The 20111-nt window shown below is 36.0% G+C and overlaps 1 protein-coding gene across 1 annotated transcript in view; it reads right to left on the bottom strand.

The window, feature by feature from the left end:
- Nucleotides 1-20111, bottom strand: part of Cand1 (Cullin-associated and neddylation-dissociated 1) — a 126335-nt gene that overhangs the window by 20666 nt on the left and 85558 nt on the right. The window contains exons 16-20 of the mRNA XM_081755659.1: nucleotides 14596-14750; nucleotides 10480-10640; nucleotides 6437-6635; nucleotides 4928-5185; nucleotides 2188-2376 (exon numbers count right to left, since the gene is read on the bottom strand). Of these exons, the coding sequence (XP_081611785.1) occupies nucleotides 2188-2376; nucleotides 4928-5185; nucleotides 6437-6635; nucleotides 10480-10640; nucleotides 14596-14750 (962 nt within the window). The remainder of the gene's footprint in view (nucleotides 1-2187; nucleotides 2377-4927; nucleotides 5186-6436; nucleotides 6636-10479; nucleotides 10641-14595; nucleotides 14751-20111) is intronic.

Raw genomic sequence — 20111 nt, 5'->3', positions numbered from 1 at the left:
GGATAGAAGTCCTCGTCGTTTACGCCTGATTGCAGGGCAAGTTGATTTTTCAGTAGGTTTGAATAGAGGCACTGGTTACTGTCACTCCTTTTCCCATGTACTCTTCAAAAATTACTCCCTTTGCATCCCAGAAGAGAATGAGCATGACCTTTCCTGCTGATATTCGAGTAAGGAATGGATTTTTTTTTTTTTTTTTTTTTTTTGTTTCGTCGAAGAGCTATACCGCCATTCCTTGCTCACTGTTTTGGTTTGTTTGATGATAGTAAACAGTCTAGTTGATAATCTTATCGCCTGTAACAATCCTGTTCAGAAATGCATCACCCTGGCGTTGAGACGACGTAAAAGTTCTTCACAGGCGTCGACGCGACGATCTTTCTATTCACCAATCAAATGACATGGGACCCATCTTGCAGACATTATGCACAATGTGTTGAGCTGAACCAAAACTAATATTCATGATTGTGACTATTTCTTTCGGCATAATACGCCTGTTTTCCTTTACAAGCTGTTCCGCTAACGCAATGTTTTCGTCGGTCAGGACGCGATGAGCCTGTCCCAGTCGAGAAGCATCTTCCACAGATGTTGTTCCGCTTTTAAACTTCCTACACCACTCGTATACTTGCTGCAGGGACAAACACGAATCACCATACTTTGCTGCCATCCTGCGATGAATTTCAATTGGTTTCACACCTTCACTGCTCAAAAACCGGATTACTAAATGCTGGTCTAACGCGGTACATTTGGAAAGTGGGGTGCTCATCTTGATACTGACGTTGACGCGTTCGTCGTTGTTCCAGCAGCATTCTGCCACCTGTTGGTCATTAAGTGCAACTAGAGGCATATTACTGTCACGTACCGAAGCAATCGTCCAACTTTACGGCATTTGATTGCATTTTTAAGGTTTTCATTTGATTCTTTCTCTATATTTCAACCATTTCGGTTGCAATAAACGAATAGAGTGGATGGAACCTATTCTTCCGTTTTTTTTCCCTATGACGATCAGTGTTGCAACCGGAAATAGTATGGTTTGAATAGAGGGATAAACGTGAAGATCAAACTTTTCTTGGGATGCTGAATAGCCACTTCTCGCTCCCTCTTACCGTTTCTGCTCTATGGAGATCAACAATGGGACGGAACAATAGGGGGCTTCTACCATTTTCAGTTTTAAATGAAATTAAATCTTTGAGTTTTACGTCCCACGGTTATGCTGGTTAGGCTAAAGGAGACGGTGATGATGAGTAATGAATGAAATGGTGGAATGAAGAAAGTGGGAGGAAACGGGAGAACTCCGAGAAAACCCACGCACACCACCACAAAGTTCGCTTGGCGGGGGCTGGGATCGAACCCGGGACCCCAAGCACCAGAGGTGAACGCTCTACCACTGAGCCACCGCGGCCCCCATTTCCAGTTTTAGTAGATATAAAGGGTGAAAATGGGATCTAATCTTGAGGCCCTGAATCGATTTCAAACAATTATTGCTTGCTATTATCATTTTTGCTCTATGGTGATCAAGGCTGAAACCAGGAATAGCTCATTTCTACTACACCCAGTTAGGGTTATAAGAGGACATGGAAACTACTCCTGGGGCGCTGAATCAATAATAAAAAATAAACCAAAAACATTTTCTTGCTCTCTCTCTCTCCGTTTTTACTCTGATACCTGTCAAAAGACAGACGCATACAACCGTTCTATTAAACCTCCCATACTAACGCATTGCATAGTTTGAAAGTTAAAAGAACTGATTTTGTATTAGAATCATTACCGCAGCTTCCACTAATCACTACTACAAATAAATAAATAAATAATGATACAGAGAATGACGCTTCACTACAACATAGATCTACTGATAGTAATGTTTACTGGAAGTGATTAATTTGCGTCATTGTCGAACCCTGTTCTCAAATACTCATTGAAAACCTTCTGTGAGCTCTGTTTCACACCCTGTATATAAAGTTTATTTTACAATTACTATACTCCTGGATCGCGCAATCTTTCCTATAAGAATCTTAAAGACTATTTTTTTCTGGCTGTATTTTATCTTCTTCAAATACGACAAGTTTCAACCACATACGTAAATATATATGTTGGTGGCAGCGCCAAGTATACTAGAAAATGTATATTTATCATGGTTTAACTACAATAAAAGATAATTAAAATGTTATACATGACATAAGCTTTAGTACTTACTCTAACTTTCGTTTCGCTGTACAGCTGAGGTAAGACCGAATCCAACAGGTCGCGTACAAGAGATGGCTTATTATGAGCGGCTGAGTTAAAAGCTACCAGTGCAACACGCCGGACATTCAAATCTGGATCTTGAAGTGTATATAGGAACTGACCAATATTTTGTCGTAACAGAGGGTCAATTGACTGAGGCTGAAAGATAAAAATTTGTAATTACATAACATAAAAATACAGGATGTATAAAAAAAATTCGACTGATTTCAAAAGGCTATATTTTTAAAACGAATAAAGAATCGTAGAGAAAAATATAAAATGTAAGTCTAAATGTAAGGTTTTACTTATACAATTTTCACAAATGCTTAAAATGTTCAACTTTTGAATGCACAGTATACATCCACTCGATAACTAAAATCACCCGATACTTGAGCAAGCATGTTTGTTGTTACTGCTACCGATATGCACTTTCTCAGTTCGTCCACAATTCTCAGAGAAAAGGTTACGTAAATGGAGCCTTCCACAAACTCAATCCTGAAACAGAATACTGCAATAATCACAGCCTGTTGTGAATTATATAACCTGAACAACCGTGATTGTGTTGGAATTTCCAAACTGCTGATTACAACCACCAACACTCTAGTGCGAAGAAAATAGTGCAGAGAATACTAGACCTTCAATGACTAGAAACGCGTAATATGGTCTGATAAATCCTCTTTCACCTTATTTCCAACAGAATCGTGTTTATGTATAGCAGAAGCCCACAGAAACTTATGTTTCGAACTTTCTCCTCCCTATTGTGAAATGTAGTGGCAGCTATGGGCCTCTACTTCCTAGTATTCATATACTCGTACACTCATAGGTTGCACACCTGTCAATGAGCATGTAGCCACTTAAATGACCCCCTACATTATAGGTCCAAATGTTGTTTCGGTAAAGATACAATTTTCCAAGATAATAATGTGCATATCCACACTACTGGAGTTGTTTAGGTGTAGTTTCATGGATATCATGATCAGCTACATCATCATCCCTGGCCTGCCCAGTCCTCGGATCTCAACATTATTGTTTGAAAAACACTCATGACTTATATGCCTCCATTTTACAATGAATCAGAACTGTTCTGCAGGCTATGCCGTATTAAGCAGCTAAGTTGCATTTTCTTCAGGTATTTTCATTATTCTGATTACCATCTGTAAATTATCTATTTGTATTAGTATTACCATCAATTATTATCACACGATAACAAACAGCATTGTCATTGGATATCGAATATTCTCTGCATTAATACACACAGGAGTAATTGTCTTATACAGTTATATGCACGTTACTTCCTATAAACAAAGCTGCTATATTTTAAGATGAAGCAGAAAATAACTTGAAATTGTTACTTATTTTTATAACTAGTCACCTCCATATTGAGATATTTGTGGAAATGTCCTGAACCAGCATTCCCACACTCGTTGCTTTCGAGAAACACGCCATGGACTTAACTGCTTTAAAAAGATGTCAGTTTCTTTGTGTTTGCAAGTATTATTTCCGTGATGCTGTTCTTCGTTAGTCGTACAATATTCATGTTTTTCACGATGTGATCTCACTCAAATTTCGCAAACTCTGAATCTTCCTCTGAATCATAACCATGAGAGCAGATACACCATCGTCACTTATTTGAAACTTTTGTGTGCACACAAGGTATTAGAAGTTTCATACATTCATCATACAGTTCACACGAGAAACATTGATTTCTGGTATTACTGCGGATGCCCAGATCTCCTGCCATGTTCGTGTCAGCATTTCTAATGGGATGGATGCGATTGTGTTCGTCATTAGCTATTTAAGATGAGCAATTTTGTAAGCAATTTCTGTCTCTTGCGTCCCATTTTGTGTATATTGCATGGCGGGATCCCAAGTTTCAAACTTGGACGTTTCAAGGATCTGTTAGAACTTCCCACAGACGACACTGATTCGTTGCAGAGTTTCCCAGCCTTCCGGGCGAGTTTTCTTTCAAGATACTTCTTGTTCCTTTAGATTGTTTCAGCTACTTATAAATACTCTTACTGTTAGTGGGAATCTCCATGTTCCAGTGATCACCGATGTAGTTTCAATTAACCAAACAACGCCCTGTGCTTTCTTTCGCGACTCGATTTGCTATCGCACTGCCCGGCCTATACCGTGACGCCATAAGTTTTAGTTGAAGTCAAGTGGATTCAAACTTGATGACAAAACCACCTAAACTTTCAAGGGGACAAATCAAATGAGTTTCTTCACAAAATCTACAAACCAAAGAACTACTTAGTTTTAACACGTAAGACAAAGACAAGCGTTTATAATCCCGTAATTATTTTATAAAGACTGTATTGCATATGTTTAAAAAAACTTTGTCCGCGTAGGTACAAGTTCATCTTATTTGCCTTAAAAGACAGGAATTTTACTTCCAAATTCATTGCGTAATATGCAACTGAACTTCTCTTATTACTAAGTTTTAATGCTGTTGATAAAATTAGTAACAGCTTCTTTGTTCCTTTAAATACTTCTTGTTCCTTTAAATTGTACATATAACTTAGTTCAAATTGGTTCATCTATATCGATGTTATAGACACTACAAATTACCATCTGAAAGGAACTCAATATGACAATATATACGAACAAAACATTAACGTTTATCGAAATAACTGAAAATTCGGACAAAGACCGTCAGTAACATAAATAAATACCTGTTCACCATTTCAAAGAACTGAAGTTCACATACCTGATCTGAAATAGTAAATTTAACAGCAGTCACTACAGTTGTTCTAATAAGGGCTGACTCAGAATTCAGAGATTCTTGCAATTGAGGTAGTAAATTCGCGGGATCGATAAGAGTCAGTTTTCCCAAACATTCCGCTACAACATTTCTCGTTCCTTCTTCGTTACACTCACAATGCCTGAAGAGCTGCTGCCAAATCGCTGGTACAAACGGTTGCAGTAGCTGAACACCACTTGAAGACGATGACTGGCAGGTGATGATCTGCAATTTTAAAAGGTAGATATTCAATTTGTAACAATAAATTGATATACAGTATACGGGTACTGTAAAATCGTTCTATACTTAATTTTCATTACTATTTATTGGCAATATCTAAAGTTTACTGTTTCAAATGAATCAAGTGTTTTCTAATAAACAGGTCATTTTTTTTAGAACATTATTAAGCATGATATATTACCAAAAAGAGGAAACAACCAGGCTTTTTACACACCAAATTCTCTCTAGGTGTAGATTCAATGATATACAAAGTGAAAAAGTGAATGACTAGGCCAAGGCTCGAATCCGGATCTTCGGTGTGCCGTCCCGATGCGTTAACCATGACGCTACCCAGTCTGCTTCTCAGAACCAGCCATACATTCTCTTATTCTTGAAATCGGTGCTCTTTATTTACATTACATGGCTTGTACTACAACCTAGCTGTTGTGCTTGGATAATCTAGTATCCATATTCAGAATGAGGTCACTCTAAAGTTATCGATGATGCTGATTTTATTAAGACTGCAGCAAATATTCTACAGTTAGGGTTTCACATCCAAATCTCGAACTCTATTACTCTACCCCAAATAAAGAAGAGAAAATAACGATAGTAAAATTTTGGTATTAAGCTTTATTTCACTGTTATTTATAACAACTCCAACAAATTGTTTCAAAATACGTAATAAAGAAAAAGTAATTACTAACCTGATTCTATTATGCCTGTGTATTTATCTTATGAAAATTTTCAGGAATGTCCATTCGTCGGTCACGATACGGAGAAAAACTAACGCCAAAACCCATGTTATTACTAGACAAAATTAAATGCCAATTTTATAACTTCGTGCATATCATACGATAACAGAGTATAATCAATGCTTACAAAACATGCATTTATATTTTGTGTGTTTACTGGTCAATGAATGTTCACCTGAATATTCACTTTCCCAGTTACATTATCATTTATGTCTTCCAATTTTTGACAAATTAGTTATGAGAGCTTTTTGAACACTGATTATATTTAGCTTACGGATGACTACGGTGTAAAATCTATGCAATTCATTTTGACTAGCAGAAATTTGAGTTTTGTCTCGGCATTAATTTTTCTTCCGTCATCGTGACTGACGAAGGAACACTAGTTTCTGAAACTTTTTACAAATATACACGCGTAATAGTCAGTTTTATTAAATTATAATAATTATTTCTAACTTGTATGACCTCACATTGTACGGTAGGAAATGGTTTAACTACATTTTCTTACCTCCTTCAGAGAATGCAACAGCAAATACTGTCGCTTTGGTTTCGACTCGATCTCTTGGAGAACAAAAGGCAGATATTCGTTAAGATTTCCCACAGCAATGCTACCAAGCGCATAAGACGCTGCTGACTTAACCTCCTCAGAGGGAGGCGAAAATGAGTTCAAAATTACCTGTTTCAATGAGCTTATTGAACTGAGGTCACTGTAAAATAAAACAAAAGAAATCAGCTTTTATATCTTCACACGGAAAAAGTTTCATTAATTCTTTTTATTTAATCAAGTTTCAGATACGATTATTCTTCACTCGAATTATTCAATAACAACCACACTTAATAGGAAAGGAAGTGAAATGTAGTATGGCATGGTCTAATGAAAGATACTATCTCAACATTCACTTGGTGGAACTGAGGAAAACACACCACCACTGAAAAAAACCATCAGGATAGCCGGCCACATTCGAACTTGGAACCTCCACTATAAAACAAAAACGCAAACCAGAAACCTAGCTGTAAATTAGCAAATACATACAAGCAACTGGAGGATGGTGATTCAGAGCCAGAGCGCTTAGCACAGGTGCCAGTGGTCCAAGGTTCGATCACAGGTCATATAAGTTTGTGGTGGACAATATAGTTCTGTGAGTTCTCCCGTTTCTTCCCAAATCATTCACTGATCATCTGTCTCCTTTAGCCTACAAGACAAAGCCGGAGAACGTAAAACTTTCTTTTTATCCTGTCTTTGTATAATGGAGGCACACTAAAACACCAGTGTGTATTTGTGTAAATAAATGAGTAGCTGAAGAAGGTGGGGTTCCCACTGACAATTTCGGCACTATTAAATATTTACACCCATTCCTGAGTTTAATTTAATAACTGGAAGAGTAATTATCTCTAGTTCTTTATTGAAATTAAATTACGTCGTAGGCACAAAAGGTTCTAAATATTGCACAGGGCCAGACCTTTACCTAATATGAAATGGTCTGATTCTTATAAACACTCACTTTCTATGAGGAAACTACCCACATCAACAAACTATGAATACTAGCCACACAAAGTCATCACTACAATTAATACTTACAATATTCAAATTCCCCATACGCACTTAACCTAAATTCCAAATCATTTCTCAACCAAATCTGCCCAGTAGAACACTTGACATATAACAACAGACTCAAAAACAAGTTATATAATATTTGAATGACAGGGTCAACAGGAAAACAAGAATTTTCGACATCTAGTATTCCCATTTCATCAATTCTCTAGTGGTTTTAATCAAAACAATCTTCAACGCACTAAACAAAGTGTGTTTGCCAATAATTTTTATGTAAATTAAACAACAAATCATCGTTCCGTAATAGAATTAGCATCAACAGATATTAAAGATCAACAGATAATTAAAGTCGGCGAATCTTAATTTATTAAAAGAATTTTGCTGATTTATTCCCTGTTAGTTTCAACTTGTTGAAAGCTTTCAACATTCATGAGTATTATTTCAGTAGAGAATGAAAAAAGCACTTTTGGGTTAGGTAACTAAAAGTCTATTAGATAAAAACACCTAATAATCTTTCTTGTTTAAAAAAAAAAAAAAAAAAAAAAAAAAAAAAAATTGCATCTTCTCATTCTTGTTTCTCTCCATCTTCATTCATAATTTTTAACGTTGTTCATAATTAGTATTCAGATTTTGGTCTCACGTATGGAGGACTTCTAAACATTTTGCTACATTAAATTGCTGAAGCAATTATCATATATTTTAAGTTGACCTCGTTTCGCCTTCTCTGAAACATCTGTTAAAAATAAGCGAAGGCGGAAAAGAAATAATAGATGTTGTGGATCGCAGAAACATCAAGATTACCCAGTCAGGGCCTGAAGCTCTTTCAAGTGAGGGAGGAAATAGTAGTGATAACCCCCAGAAAATAGGAGTGATAACGTGAATGGGCGAACAGACTGAACACGAAGAGAAAGCGGGTGGTGCACTTGCATTGGATTATTCGTTAAAAAAATCATTGGAAGAATCTATTCTTTCGTCGTCTTCTGCTCTTCAGTCGGCAATGTTCATCACAAGAGGCATAGTAGTAGTTTTAGACCTAAACCTAATAAGAGACAAGAAGTATTTAAGGTTGTTAATGTTGGTGCCTGAACTGTTTGAAATATAATTTAAGGATTTAAACCTAAAAACCTATTATGTTCATTTGGAAATGCACGCCACAGTTCGCAAGCCCTTTATTTTACTCTGCAAAGTGAAGCGAGTCTCTTCGTCGTACCATGGTGAAAGATTCGCTGATATATATATATATATATATATTTTTATCGGTACAAAGTATTCTACTGTTCCATGGATAACATCGGTGTTCCTTCTAGTACAAAGTCCACGACTCTACAAATTTCACCCCACGGAGACTTCCTCTAGTTACAAATATTCTTTTTGAGCTGCGGTTCTTCTCCCAAATGGTGACCTACACTTACCATTGGGTCTGGGAAGAGACCAAATATCTCAACGTGTACGTAATACCTCAATACATAGGAAGTCCCGGACTGCTTGGACGATCCTACCGGGAAGAACAAGGCTAACCTATTAGTTGTAGACCCAACGGCAACTGGGGAAAGGTGCCCATCCCAAGAATCTAGATAACGGTTTCCCACCCCAGCGGAAGGGAGGGACCTGTGCAGGAAAATGGGCCAATCTCAAACCCAAATGGTGACCTGACACTTACTATTGAATCAAGGATGAAATACACAGTATTTCGACGTGTTCGCGGTAAATTTACAAAGGAGACGGTATCCATTGGATGACAGACGTAGGCAGAGCCGGGAACGATCAAGTCCCTCCGGGTTCGTCTGAGAATACCGAATTGGATTAGACTCTGCCGGGTTGAGGACAAACTGTGGGATTAAATAACAAGTGGTTGCACTTGCTGAGGGTGAACTTGCTTTATAAATCTCGGGCACCATCCCTGCAGAGCATGGAAGGAACTGACTCGCTAGAAGGACTCGACCAGTAGAATAAACTGGTAAGCTGAGGACCCAGATCCGGCCATGCAGTAGACATATCTCACTCCCTGAGCAATCGAGGTTACTCGCTCCAAGTGAATACAAAGACTGGGGGACAAATCTTGAAGGTTCATCGTGTACGACTCAACAGTTTAATGGTCGAGGAAATAAGGGCCGAATGCATTCAGCGGTGCCGATCCATCAAAAGCCGCAGGTTGTCATTGGTGGCGAGTGAATAAGTGGCGGTAGACTGCTCTATCTATAATGTTGCGGAAGGACAAGATGGGAAAGTTAGAAGGTCAGCTAAAGAGACTCGTGATCTGAAATAAACAAATTTTTAAATGGGACGACATTCTCTGGGAGGAAATTTCAGATGATATAATCTAAGTTGTTTTTTATGTTTATTACGCATGTTATAGTCTAGCAAATCGAGTCCGTGAATAAAATATTCCATAAAGAAAGCATCATTTATATTTGATGTTATCCCATGTTTATTGTTGATCGGCCGTTATATCCACCGAAAAGAACGAGTTTGTAACCTTGTGACTGGGCATCTAGAAGTGATTCGTGACACGCTTTATGTAGATATCGAGAGTCTGTAAAAATACTCGACAAATAAATCTGTATTTTGGCCAGACTACCTCGGTACAAACAACTTCATGCTCACGTACGAGGTCACTCCGGGCTTTGCTAGCACATTTATTATTAATATACACTAACACTCCTCCCCTTGAAATGATACAATATCTAATCGAGTGACTTTTGTATATGGAAAATTTATTAGGAAATGGTGTTTATTATCGCTTACCAATTCGTTCAATCACGATTCATTAATCATTAATTACATATACAAAATTACCTTAAAAACTCGTGCTACACGAGGGAAGTCTTAAGGGTATTTTATCATTCCACTTTCGAACACGAATATAAAGATAATTTCTTACGAAAATAGTGCTGTGTTCTTACATACTGACCTCACAGAATCTTTTCCGGCATAAAAGTTTATTTTGTGTTGTTTTCTACCCAAGAAGTCATAAATTTACCAACAGATAAATTACTTACATATGCCTGCCTATTTCCCCTATGATAAGCAAAGCAAAAATATGCTGAGCGTCGCTTCGTGGGTTCTGTACGTCTTTTAGAAACTGTTCCACAACAGCCAGAGCCTCTTGTCTCCATGTAATTGTAAGAGCTGCTACACATTTGGCTAAGGAATGATACGCCTGAAAAGGAACGTATTGTCTATAAATATCAGGAACATAATTTCTATAAATATACACTATTTCCAAAAGTTTTATCAACAAGTAACATTACTATCAAAATTTACATAAAGCGTTAATGCGAACTTTCCTTCATATTATATGTGTTACCGATTAATAAAGAATATTTTTTGGCTATAGTCAACTATCTTCACAAGGAGCGATATATATATATATATATATATATATATATATATATATATATATATATATATATATATATAAATGAGTTGAAAAAAGATGGGTACAGATGTTTAGAGATGAACTATTCTATGTTGCAAAATCTGTAGTGAAATTTATGGAAGACGCAACGATAAATGATGATGAGTTTTCACTATTGCCAACTGTATTGTTTTTCTTGTTGTAATGCAATTACATGAAAAACGAATTTTATATCCCATGTACCGCGATCATGTGCCCTTTAGGCCAAAGGAGAGGGATGATTAACGAAAAATGTAGTGTGATTATGAAAGAATTCATGATACAATAATGCGGAAGGAAGCGGGACAATTAAGAGAAAACTACTGACACATGCTATCCACCACATTATTCACTTGACCTGGTTTAAATGACCGACCTATACCACTAGAGGTAAGTGCTCTAAAACTGAACAACCATGCTTCCTGCTTTTTGTTGTGCTGCATTCTTCAAGTTCAGCGTACCTTTTAGAAACGAGGCTACATGAGACAAGTGACCTACAGTTTAACGTGGAATCCGAACATGAGCTCATGCCGAAAATAAAAACTGTGTCTTCCGGCAGAAGATGCGTACATTAACTATACAGCAACGTGGGGCTCATCGTCCCTGATTTTGTTGTTGTGTACATTGTAATGCCCTACTAAAGGAAGTAATATTTTGTCAATATTTTTATGATTTGAATTTAATAATTACATTTGAAAGAAGGAGAAACTGATGAAGTCTCTGTTTTCCACAAATTTACGAGAGAAAACTACAATAAAGCACAAGTTAAAATTGATATAAATCAAAAAGCACTATGATCTATTATTCTCCATCACGAGAAATCAAAGTATTTCATTTATTATTATTATTATTAGTAGTAGTAGTAGTAGTAGTAGTAAAATAAAGTATCTTAAGTTAAACTCATGATAAGATCAGGGAAACTATTTTACCTTAGAGCTGCATGTTTTTTTAAAACAAATACCTTGAATATTTTTACAGATTTTGTGTGGAATTTAGCAATTTAAAATAGTAAAATAAAATGTCAGAAATTCACAAGCACGTATTATTTGAAACTGCATTGCCCAAAGAAGTTCGCAAAAGTCTCAGCAAATGAAATATTGGAAGTTGATGTCTAAGTAGAAAAAACAACACGCGAATCTAACTTTTATTCTATTCTTAGGCTGTCTGTAATCCACCAATTTTTTACGATATTTGGTGAAGATTTAAGGTACAAGCTTCCTTCTAAGCTAAATTAAAGCTACCTCTTATGAGGAATATAGTACTTCCATAATAGTTTCACCATATTATGAAATTAAATGTTAATTTTTGGGAAGATATGTAGAAATGAAAAATTTAAATTGATTTTCCTCATAGAAATAATAAACTGACTCTGAAAACAAAAACTTTAATAATAATAGTTTTTTTCAAACGATCTTGTTTATCTGTGATCTTAATAACAATTGTTATTCAGAAAAATGCCCTTATTTGGTAACTTTAAGGTCTGTTACTTCAAAATAATCAGGAAAGCAAAGTAGTTTTGAAATCAAAATTAAAGACTTTATAAATATGAAAATACTGACCCAATAAGTGACTTCGAAACTGACAAAAAACAAGGACTTTAAACTAGAAATCTCTTTCTATCGATAGTTACTGCAACATCAGTTTGATAGCATATATATATAAACACCGGGTGTACCATTTATAATGTCCCACCTTTATAACAGAGGAACCAAGAGAGGGAGAGAAGAGAAACTTTGCACAAAGCAACTATAGAAAGGGGGACATCTATCCATACATTGGGTAACATCACCAGATGAACAGTGTTGCCAACCCAGTATAAAGTTATGTTTCTTTAAATAGAATGACCTAAATTTAATTTCATAATTCGAACCAGCAATAAAAACAAAAACGAAAGAGATGACACTCCCAGATCAGTGTTGCATACTTTTTGAGAAATAACGTTAAACATGTGTTAAATTTAAATACTTGTAAGAACTCTTTAAGAGACTTCAATTTTATGAAGATCACGTTAACAATGTTTCCACAAAAGAGAGAAAAGCTGAGTTTGGAAATAGTGCAATAACTTGGAAAAGGTCCGTAGTACAGTATGGTTTAAAATTTATAGAGTAAATCAGTATGTCATAAAGAGCATTATCACGTTTATTTAAGATTGATAAGTCAAGTACTTACCAAGATATTCGGTACTTTGTAAAAGCTGAGAATTTTGTGCTGTATAAGATGGTAACGCTGTCTCAAATTTTCCTGTTTTCCCTCAGTGTTGGAGAAATCGTGAAGAAATAATTAAAACGAAATAAAACATTAATGAATGGTCATACAATGAAATTAAATCCATTTGAGTTCTTGAAGAGACTAATTAAACGTAATGTTGTGGATATAAATAAATGGTTCTTGGGTTAGTAATACAAATTTACATTTCAACAAGATGATACAAATACGTTTACGAGAGTTACCTAATAGTTACTTTCGTGCGGTGAATATACTTGTTTTTGTGCAACTTTAGGGGAGTAACATCGAAACAATTCACTATTATCTGTAAATATTACCGACTTGTTACCATTTTTGTTTAAAACACGAATGAATGAAATAAGTAACAGTTTGCTGCAATTGAAGCAATACAAAGGATGGTTTCCAAGCACAATTTCTTTGGCTGCGTGGTAGCTGGTGGGTGTAACCAAGAAAATTACTCATTTCCTTCGCTTGCTAACCGACGTCTAAGGGGATCATTCGGAAGCATTGTTAAAAAAAATTCTGCATGCAAGAAATGCGAGAAGTCATTATAACTGCTACGACCATGATCGCTAACAAAATGGTAAATATTGCTTTGCGTTCACACAACCCATATCGAAATAGTCCCCCAAGTCTCTCGCATTACCCATTAGGTCACGAAACAAATTTCTTTGTGTGGTATACTTAGTACAGGTGAATTCTCACTTAGAAACTTAAAATTTTAAAGCCATTGGCCCTAACTGAGTAATTTTTATTTATTATTATTTTGCTATTATATTATAAATCTCTGCAAAGGTTAGGCGTATGAGTTGTAGCCTATATGCGCGAATGAAATAGGTATTATTCTGGAAATATATAATTATATTTACCATAAAATTCGTATATTTTTTACATTTCTACTTTTTGCCGCCTTGTCAAACTGCACGTTATCTTCTGTATTTGTCAGCTCATTTATTGAATGTGTAGCTACAATTCATCGAATAAGTTTAAAACACGTTACTACCTTTCATGTCAAGTTCGACAGAGTGTTTTAAGCACATATTTAGGAATATTTCTAGTGCAGGTTTACTTTTGCCATACCACTCGAAATAATTGTTCAAAAATTACAATTCTTTCGCAAATTCCTTCTTATTGTTTGCTAAATGATTTGCGCTGGGCGACATGAAAATATCTCAAATGGCATAGTTAAATTTCAAGGGACCATCATAATCAATTGTTGAAAAATTAAAATTTTTCTAGGATTTCCGTGTAAATACGGCGTCCAAATGTATGCATAAAAATTGCAATGCAAAAAACACGCCCTGCCGAAGAATCTTTCAAAGAGCCTTAAATACTGACCTTACAAACTTATTTTTAAGACACACTTTTACTGCCTAGTTTATAGCTCTGAATAACGCTCTCATTCATTTACCAGCAACGCTAATAAACCTGTCTACTTTCTAACATTTGAAAACAAAGTAAAAAGAAATACGAAAACTAAAAGAAAGCAAACCTGTTTGTGAACCACTGGCATAGGCACTCCAGCACCTGCTGAACTTTGAGCGATCGGTGAAACCAACATTGTAAGAAGATCCCTGTACCCAAGACCAGGCAACCCAGCCTTGACCAAAGCTTGAAAGAACTCCAGCATCGACTGCAATGCAGCTCCTACGGAAGTTCAATTAAAGAACACATTAATCTCAAATCAAGAATTTGTACACTAATTGCTTTTGTTACTGTACAATTAATTTAAAACATATATTAAAATTATAGTCCGGTGGTTAAGAGCCAAAATTTTAGTGAACTCTGCATTTTATGACTAAAAGGTTACACTTCGTACAAATGTTCTTCAGATCATACACAACAATTTGCGAAGAGAAGCCAAGCTGAAATTCTTGGCGGGTGGTTTTGCCAGGCATGGTTGCACATCTATAGGAGTGGATTACTATTTGCTGCATTTGATTCGGTATTTGACATTCCCACGTATCCGCTACGACACAAAATGTGTAAAAATGGTACGATTTAGTCATTAACTGAATCTACAAACAATATCGGCATTGTTCGGTTTAAAGAGGGCAGTCTGTATAGCAGATTGCCTACATTCGAGGATAGCTCTTCAAATTTCAGTTCTAAAAAAGTGTTTAATCCTTCACATGTTTTGTCGAAATATAAGTAGATAATCAGAAATCAATTAAACTGAAATAATGTTATTACTAGAGACCGGATGTTTAGGCACTAAAAACCTAGAAAATAGGAAGGCAAATCGGCACTAAAAATTTAAAAAATAGGCACTAAAATGTAGCTCGAAATAATAAAGATAAACAATCAATACAATTAAAAAATATATTCAAGTCATAAATAATGTTCAAAGAATATAGAAACATACTTCTTTGTCAACATCATCTTTTATTGTATATATAAAAACAAAACTTGTTATGCATTCCATATATACTGGGTGAACCTGGAAGATGTGCACACACTTCGGGAGGTGATTCGTGACATTCAAGAGGACTTTTTGTCTTCTTTTGATGTCACGAATCACCTTCCAATGTATGTGCACATCTAACTGTTCCATTCCAATTGTCAAGATTCGATTTTCGATTGCAAGTTGGCATCACTATCACTCGCACACGATACTGAATTCGACAAAATACAGGAGGACTTTTTGTCTTCTTTTGATATCATTAATCACCTCGGAAGTATGTGCACATCTTTGAAGTTCACCCTGTGTACATATTGTAACGTACCACGTGCTTGTGTTTAAAAACACGTAATATACGTATATATGTATGTATTATTTATGTTATACAAATTATATATTTTCCCAATCAAGGCTTGTTTTGAAGAAAATGCATAGAATAGGCAACATTAGGCACTAAAGCAATTATTTAGGCAGTAAAGGTCGAAATAGGCAAAATAAAATTGGCTTAAATCGAAACTATAACCCCCTATATAAACTTTAAGACGTTATTTTTGATCATATCTTTAATATTAAAGAATAGGCATTTTGCCTAACATCCGGTCTCTAGTTATTACTGTTAGACTTTAAGTGTTGTTTAATTGTAGCAAAAGAATATCATTAAAAATAGCACAAATATAAGTAAAATGAAAATTCTGGCGAGCCAAAATTTGGGTGAAATCTGCATTTTGTTGCTAAAAAGTTATACTTCTCATATTTTTTACTTCACACTATACCCATCCATTTGTTAAGCGCACAAAGCTGAAATCCTTGTTTGGTGTTTCTTAAATGCATGATTCAGGGTCGTCATTTTAGTTATGGCTGGGAGGGAAGACCCCTACCGACATAAGAGTTTCAAGTTTTTAATAGTATGTAAGTAGACAACCGATTAAAGTAGATGTATTCCTCATTGGTTGACGAAATGTGGAAGAAACATCGCCGTGAAATGCAGCCGAAGTTCCGATTCTGAGATATTTTGCCACTAGAGTTAACTGTGCTCAAGTCTGTTCGAGCTATATGTGAAGCACACTTCGATTTGTACGTAAAGTCTATTATCAACATACTTCCAAGGTTCTTTTCATTGGACCACGTAAGTTACGCTCGGTGGCTTACAATTTCATATTTGTGACCTGGTCTTACTTGGTACTTTGGATCCCGACGTGATGGAAGCTTTCAAACGAAGTGCTTTTGTTGTACGAAAAAGTCGTCGATCTTTTTCAGCGATGGCTCTCGACCAAGCTCACGAGCAAATTAATGCCACGCTGAAAGGTGACGGGAGAATTATTGGGCTGAAGGAAAGTTCGGAAACATTACGGAGATTTCTTTTAGCATTCCCAGAAATATGTCAATACATTGAACACGTGGACTTCACTTTTAAATGCGGAGAAGATGATACTAAACATCATGAAACATATACAACATTTAATGAAAAATTTCAGAAACATGTTCATTCGTTAATAATGACTTTCGAGTATGATGGTAATCCTTTTTCTGGAAACAACAGGAGCGTTTTACCGGTTCGATAACAAAATAATAGCACAATCTGAAGCAGCTGACACCCTTGAAATGATGGAAAGAGAAGGACAATCGCAATTCACAAGATTTGTTGAAGAGAGGCTGAAGAACAAAATTAAAAAAATAACTGATCTGTTGAAATGCAAGAGGTTTTAGACATTCAAGAACCAACAGAAGAGACGAACAAGTCTTGCTGAAAAGTGTACAAGTCTTACAAATGACCAGTGTTTTTTTTAGTGGTCTCTACATTGCATGCCAATATAGATGAGGCGATTTGCACGAATTCTTGAAGCATGAAAATGAGCTGCACCCTTCGTCAGTGATAGTAGGAGACTATACATCTGAGTCACAAATCTAGTTTGTTCAAATGCCTTGAACTTCTCCAAAAGGAAGAAATTTTTCAAGGACCTGAAGTAGACAGAGCAGCTAGGTATTGTTCATATTATTCCTCGAGGAGCAGCCAAAACTTTTGAAGAATATATTGACGGTAATATTGTTGAATACTTCCGAAAACAACTTGCAACAGTGAAACGAATAGATGTGGTATGGGACGAATATTTTCCCAACTCCGTACAAGAAATGACAAAAGAATCAAAGGAATTAGTTTGAAATATTGCGTCCCACCTAACGCTCCAATTCCTAAGAACTTTCTTCAGTTCCTAGCGACAACTTTTTCGTTTAATCATTCCAAAGTTCATGGAGATCCGACAAATGAACAAAGAAGTTTATACCACCAAAGGGGAGTTTGCACTGACTACGGCTACTAGATCGAACATTAATTCTTTCAAGACCCTGCAACTACGAGGAAGCGAACACACGAATGATGCTTCATCTTGCAGATGTTGTCTCTTGTGGATATAGAAAGGTGCTCATTCGAATAATGGACACAGATGTTGTGGTTTTGGCTATCAGTGTTTTCTATAAACTGGCACTGAAGGACATGTTCGATGCCTTTGGTGCTGGACAAAGCTTTCGGTAAGTACGCAATGTCATTTAGTGAAGGATTTGGTGTTATAAAGGTTTCACGAAGGGTGGAATCGGTGAAACTGTATTCAGTTGATATTGGACTCGGCATTAGCTTTCGGTATACACATTTCACATTATCCACAGATAATTTCTTATTTACTGTATGATTAAGATTAGGTATGGAGTACCGTAACTGCCACAAATATAGATTATCCACGAATAATTGTTTGGACTCCCAAGCAAATATATATAATGTCTATAAATAGGAACACTCATGCTGTTGTTCCCGGCGCGCCAGTACTTCCGTATTGCAGGAAGTGCTTAAATGCACTCACATACACCTTCGTGAAATATCCTTTTATTTACTGCTAATCGAGTGACACTGTACACGTGCTTACTTAAGTAATGCAAATGCCTAAAGCATGTGCTATTTCTTTATTTCAGATACATAAACATGAGAGAAATTTCAGACATTGGGACCACCAAAGGCGGAAGCACTTCCGATGTTCCATGCATGTTCGGGATATGATACATCATTTTACGGAAGAGAAAAAAAAAAGGCATAGTATATTTGGAACATAGTACTAGAAGTGACTGGAGCTTTTACTGCACTGGCCTACGGGAATATAGATGACGCGATTCCATCATTAGACAAGTACGTTGTGCTACTATATGATAAGTCATCGATTATAGATTCTGTAATTGAAGTAAGGAAGCATTTATTTACAAAGAAAAGAGGAACGATTGAATCAATACCACTCACACAAGACGCACTGATTCAACATGTCGCAGAGCATCTTAACATTCTATGATTTGTGCTCAATGTTTGAAACCGCTCCATGATCTTCCCCAACCAACTTCATGGGATTGGAAAGAAAATGAAGGCAAGATAACACCGCAGTGGACCACGATCACTATTGCTTCCGAGACCTGTTTGGAGTTGGTTAAATGAGGTTGCAAGAGGATATGTTCCGAGAATCGATGCAAATGCCGGAAGTTTTCATTGATCTGTATACCATTTTGCTACTGCGAAGGAGACTACCAATTAACTGTTTCGAGTACTTCTTTGACTTTTAAAACTTCTGTGTTTCCTTTTAGCAGTTACTTTATAGTGTGAATATCGTTGTGACAGCGTACAGTGTTGTTAATGACAGTTAACTATGGACTGCTCTTGTAAAGCAAAAATGATGGTATTTTCTTATGTTTGTGCTCATTTTAAAGGTACTCTTATGCTATAATTAAACAACTCTTGAAATCTGACACGCGTGACCATTATTTTCAATTAAATTGGTTTCTGATTACCTGCTCAGATATACAATTTGACTAAACATGTGAAAGATCAAACACTTTTAGGACTGAAATTTGAAGAGCTAGACTGCCCTCTTTTAACCGAACAGTATCGACATTTAATGATTGACTCGTACTATTTTTACACATTTTGTGTCGTAGGAGACACGTTTGAATGGCACATACCACGACTTCTTTTCTATCACACTACACAGGATGTTTCCATTGTAACGAAAGTAAATATGACTCAAAAGGATTCCAGGATTCAGAAGCATAAAATTTTAAATTTCATCTAAATACTGTTATCAGGAAAACTTCAATAATAACTATCTAATCAACTAAGTATAGCTATCTTGACTATATAATTGTGAAGTATTTCTAACTGTATTGTACTAATTCCATTATTCTGTATTGCATTAATATGGGCCGACTCTATTCTGCCATTTGTGATTTGTAGTCTGAACAAAAGCTGCAGTTGCTATTAAGTCCCTGTACCAAATTTACACAAAGTTCCAATACACGGACACAGGGTTGGAAAATTGGATATTTTTTCAAACATGTATATACGTAGAATAAACAAAATGAAATTTAATGTTCAGTAACGCACGGATAAGATATATCGGTAATTTCGACCATTAACTTGGATCCAATAAAGACGACTAAGAGGTACAAGATTTGCAACTAAAAATTGGTGGAATCTGGAACGAAGTCATCCAAGTAAAGGGCAGATTAAAAGTACTATTTCAACAACTGCTTGACTGAACTTTGAAGAAAACTAATTTTAGATGGTACATAGGATGATA

Source organism: Thermobia domestica, chromosome 4, assembly GCF_964235325.1.
Source record: "Thermobia domestica chromosome 4, izTheDome1.hap1.1, whole genome shotgun sequence".
NCBI lineage: Eukaryota > Metazoa > Arthropoda > Insecta > Zygentoma > Lepismatidae > Thermobia > Thermobia domestica.
The sequence above is the reverse complement of the archived record's forward strand: the minus strand, read 5'-3'. Positions and strand labels throughout refer to the sequence as shown.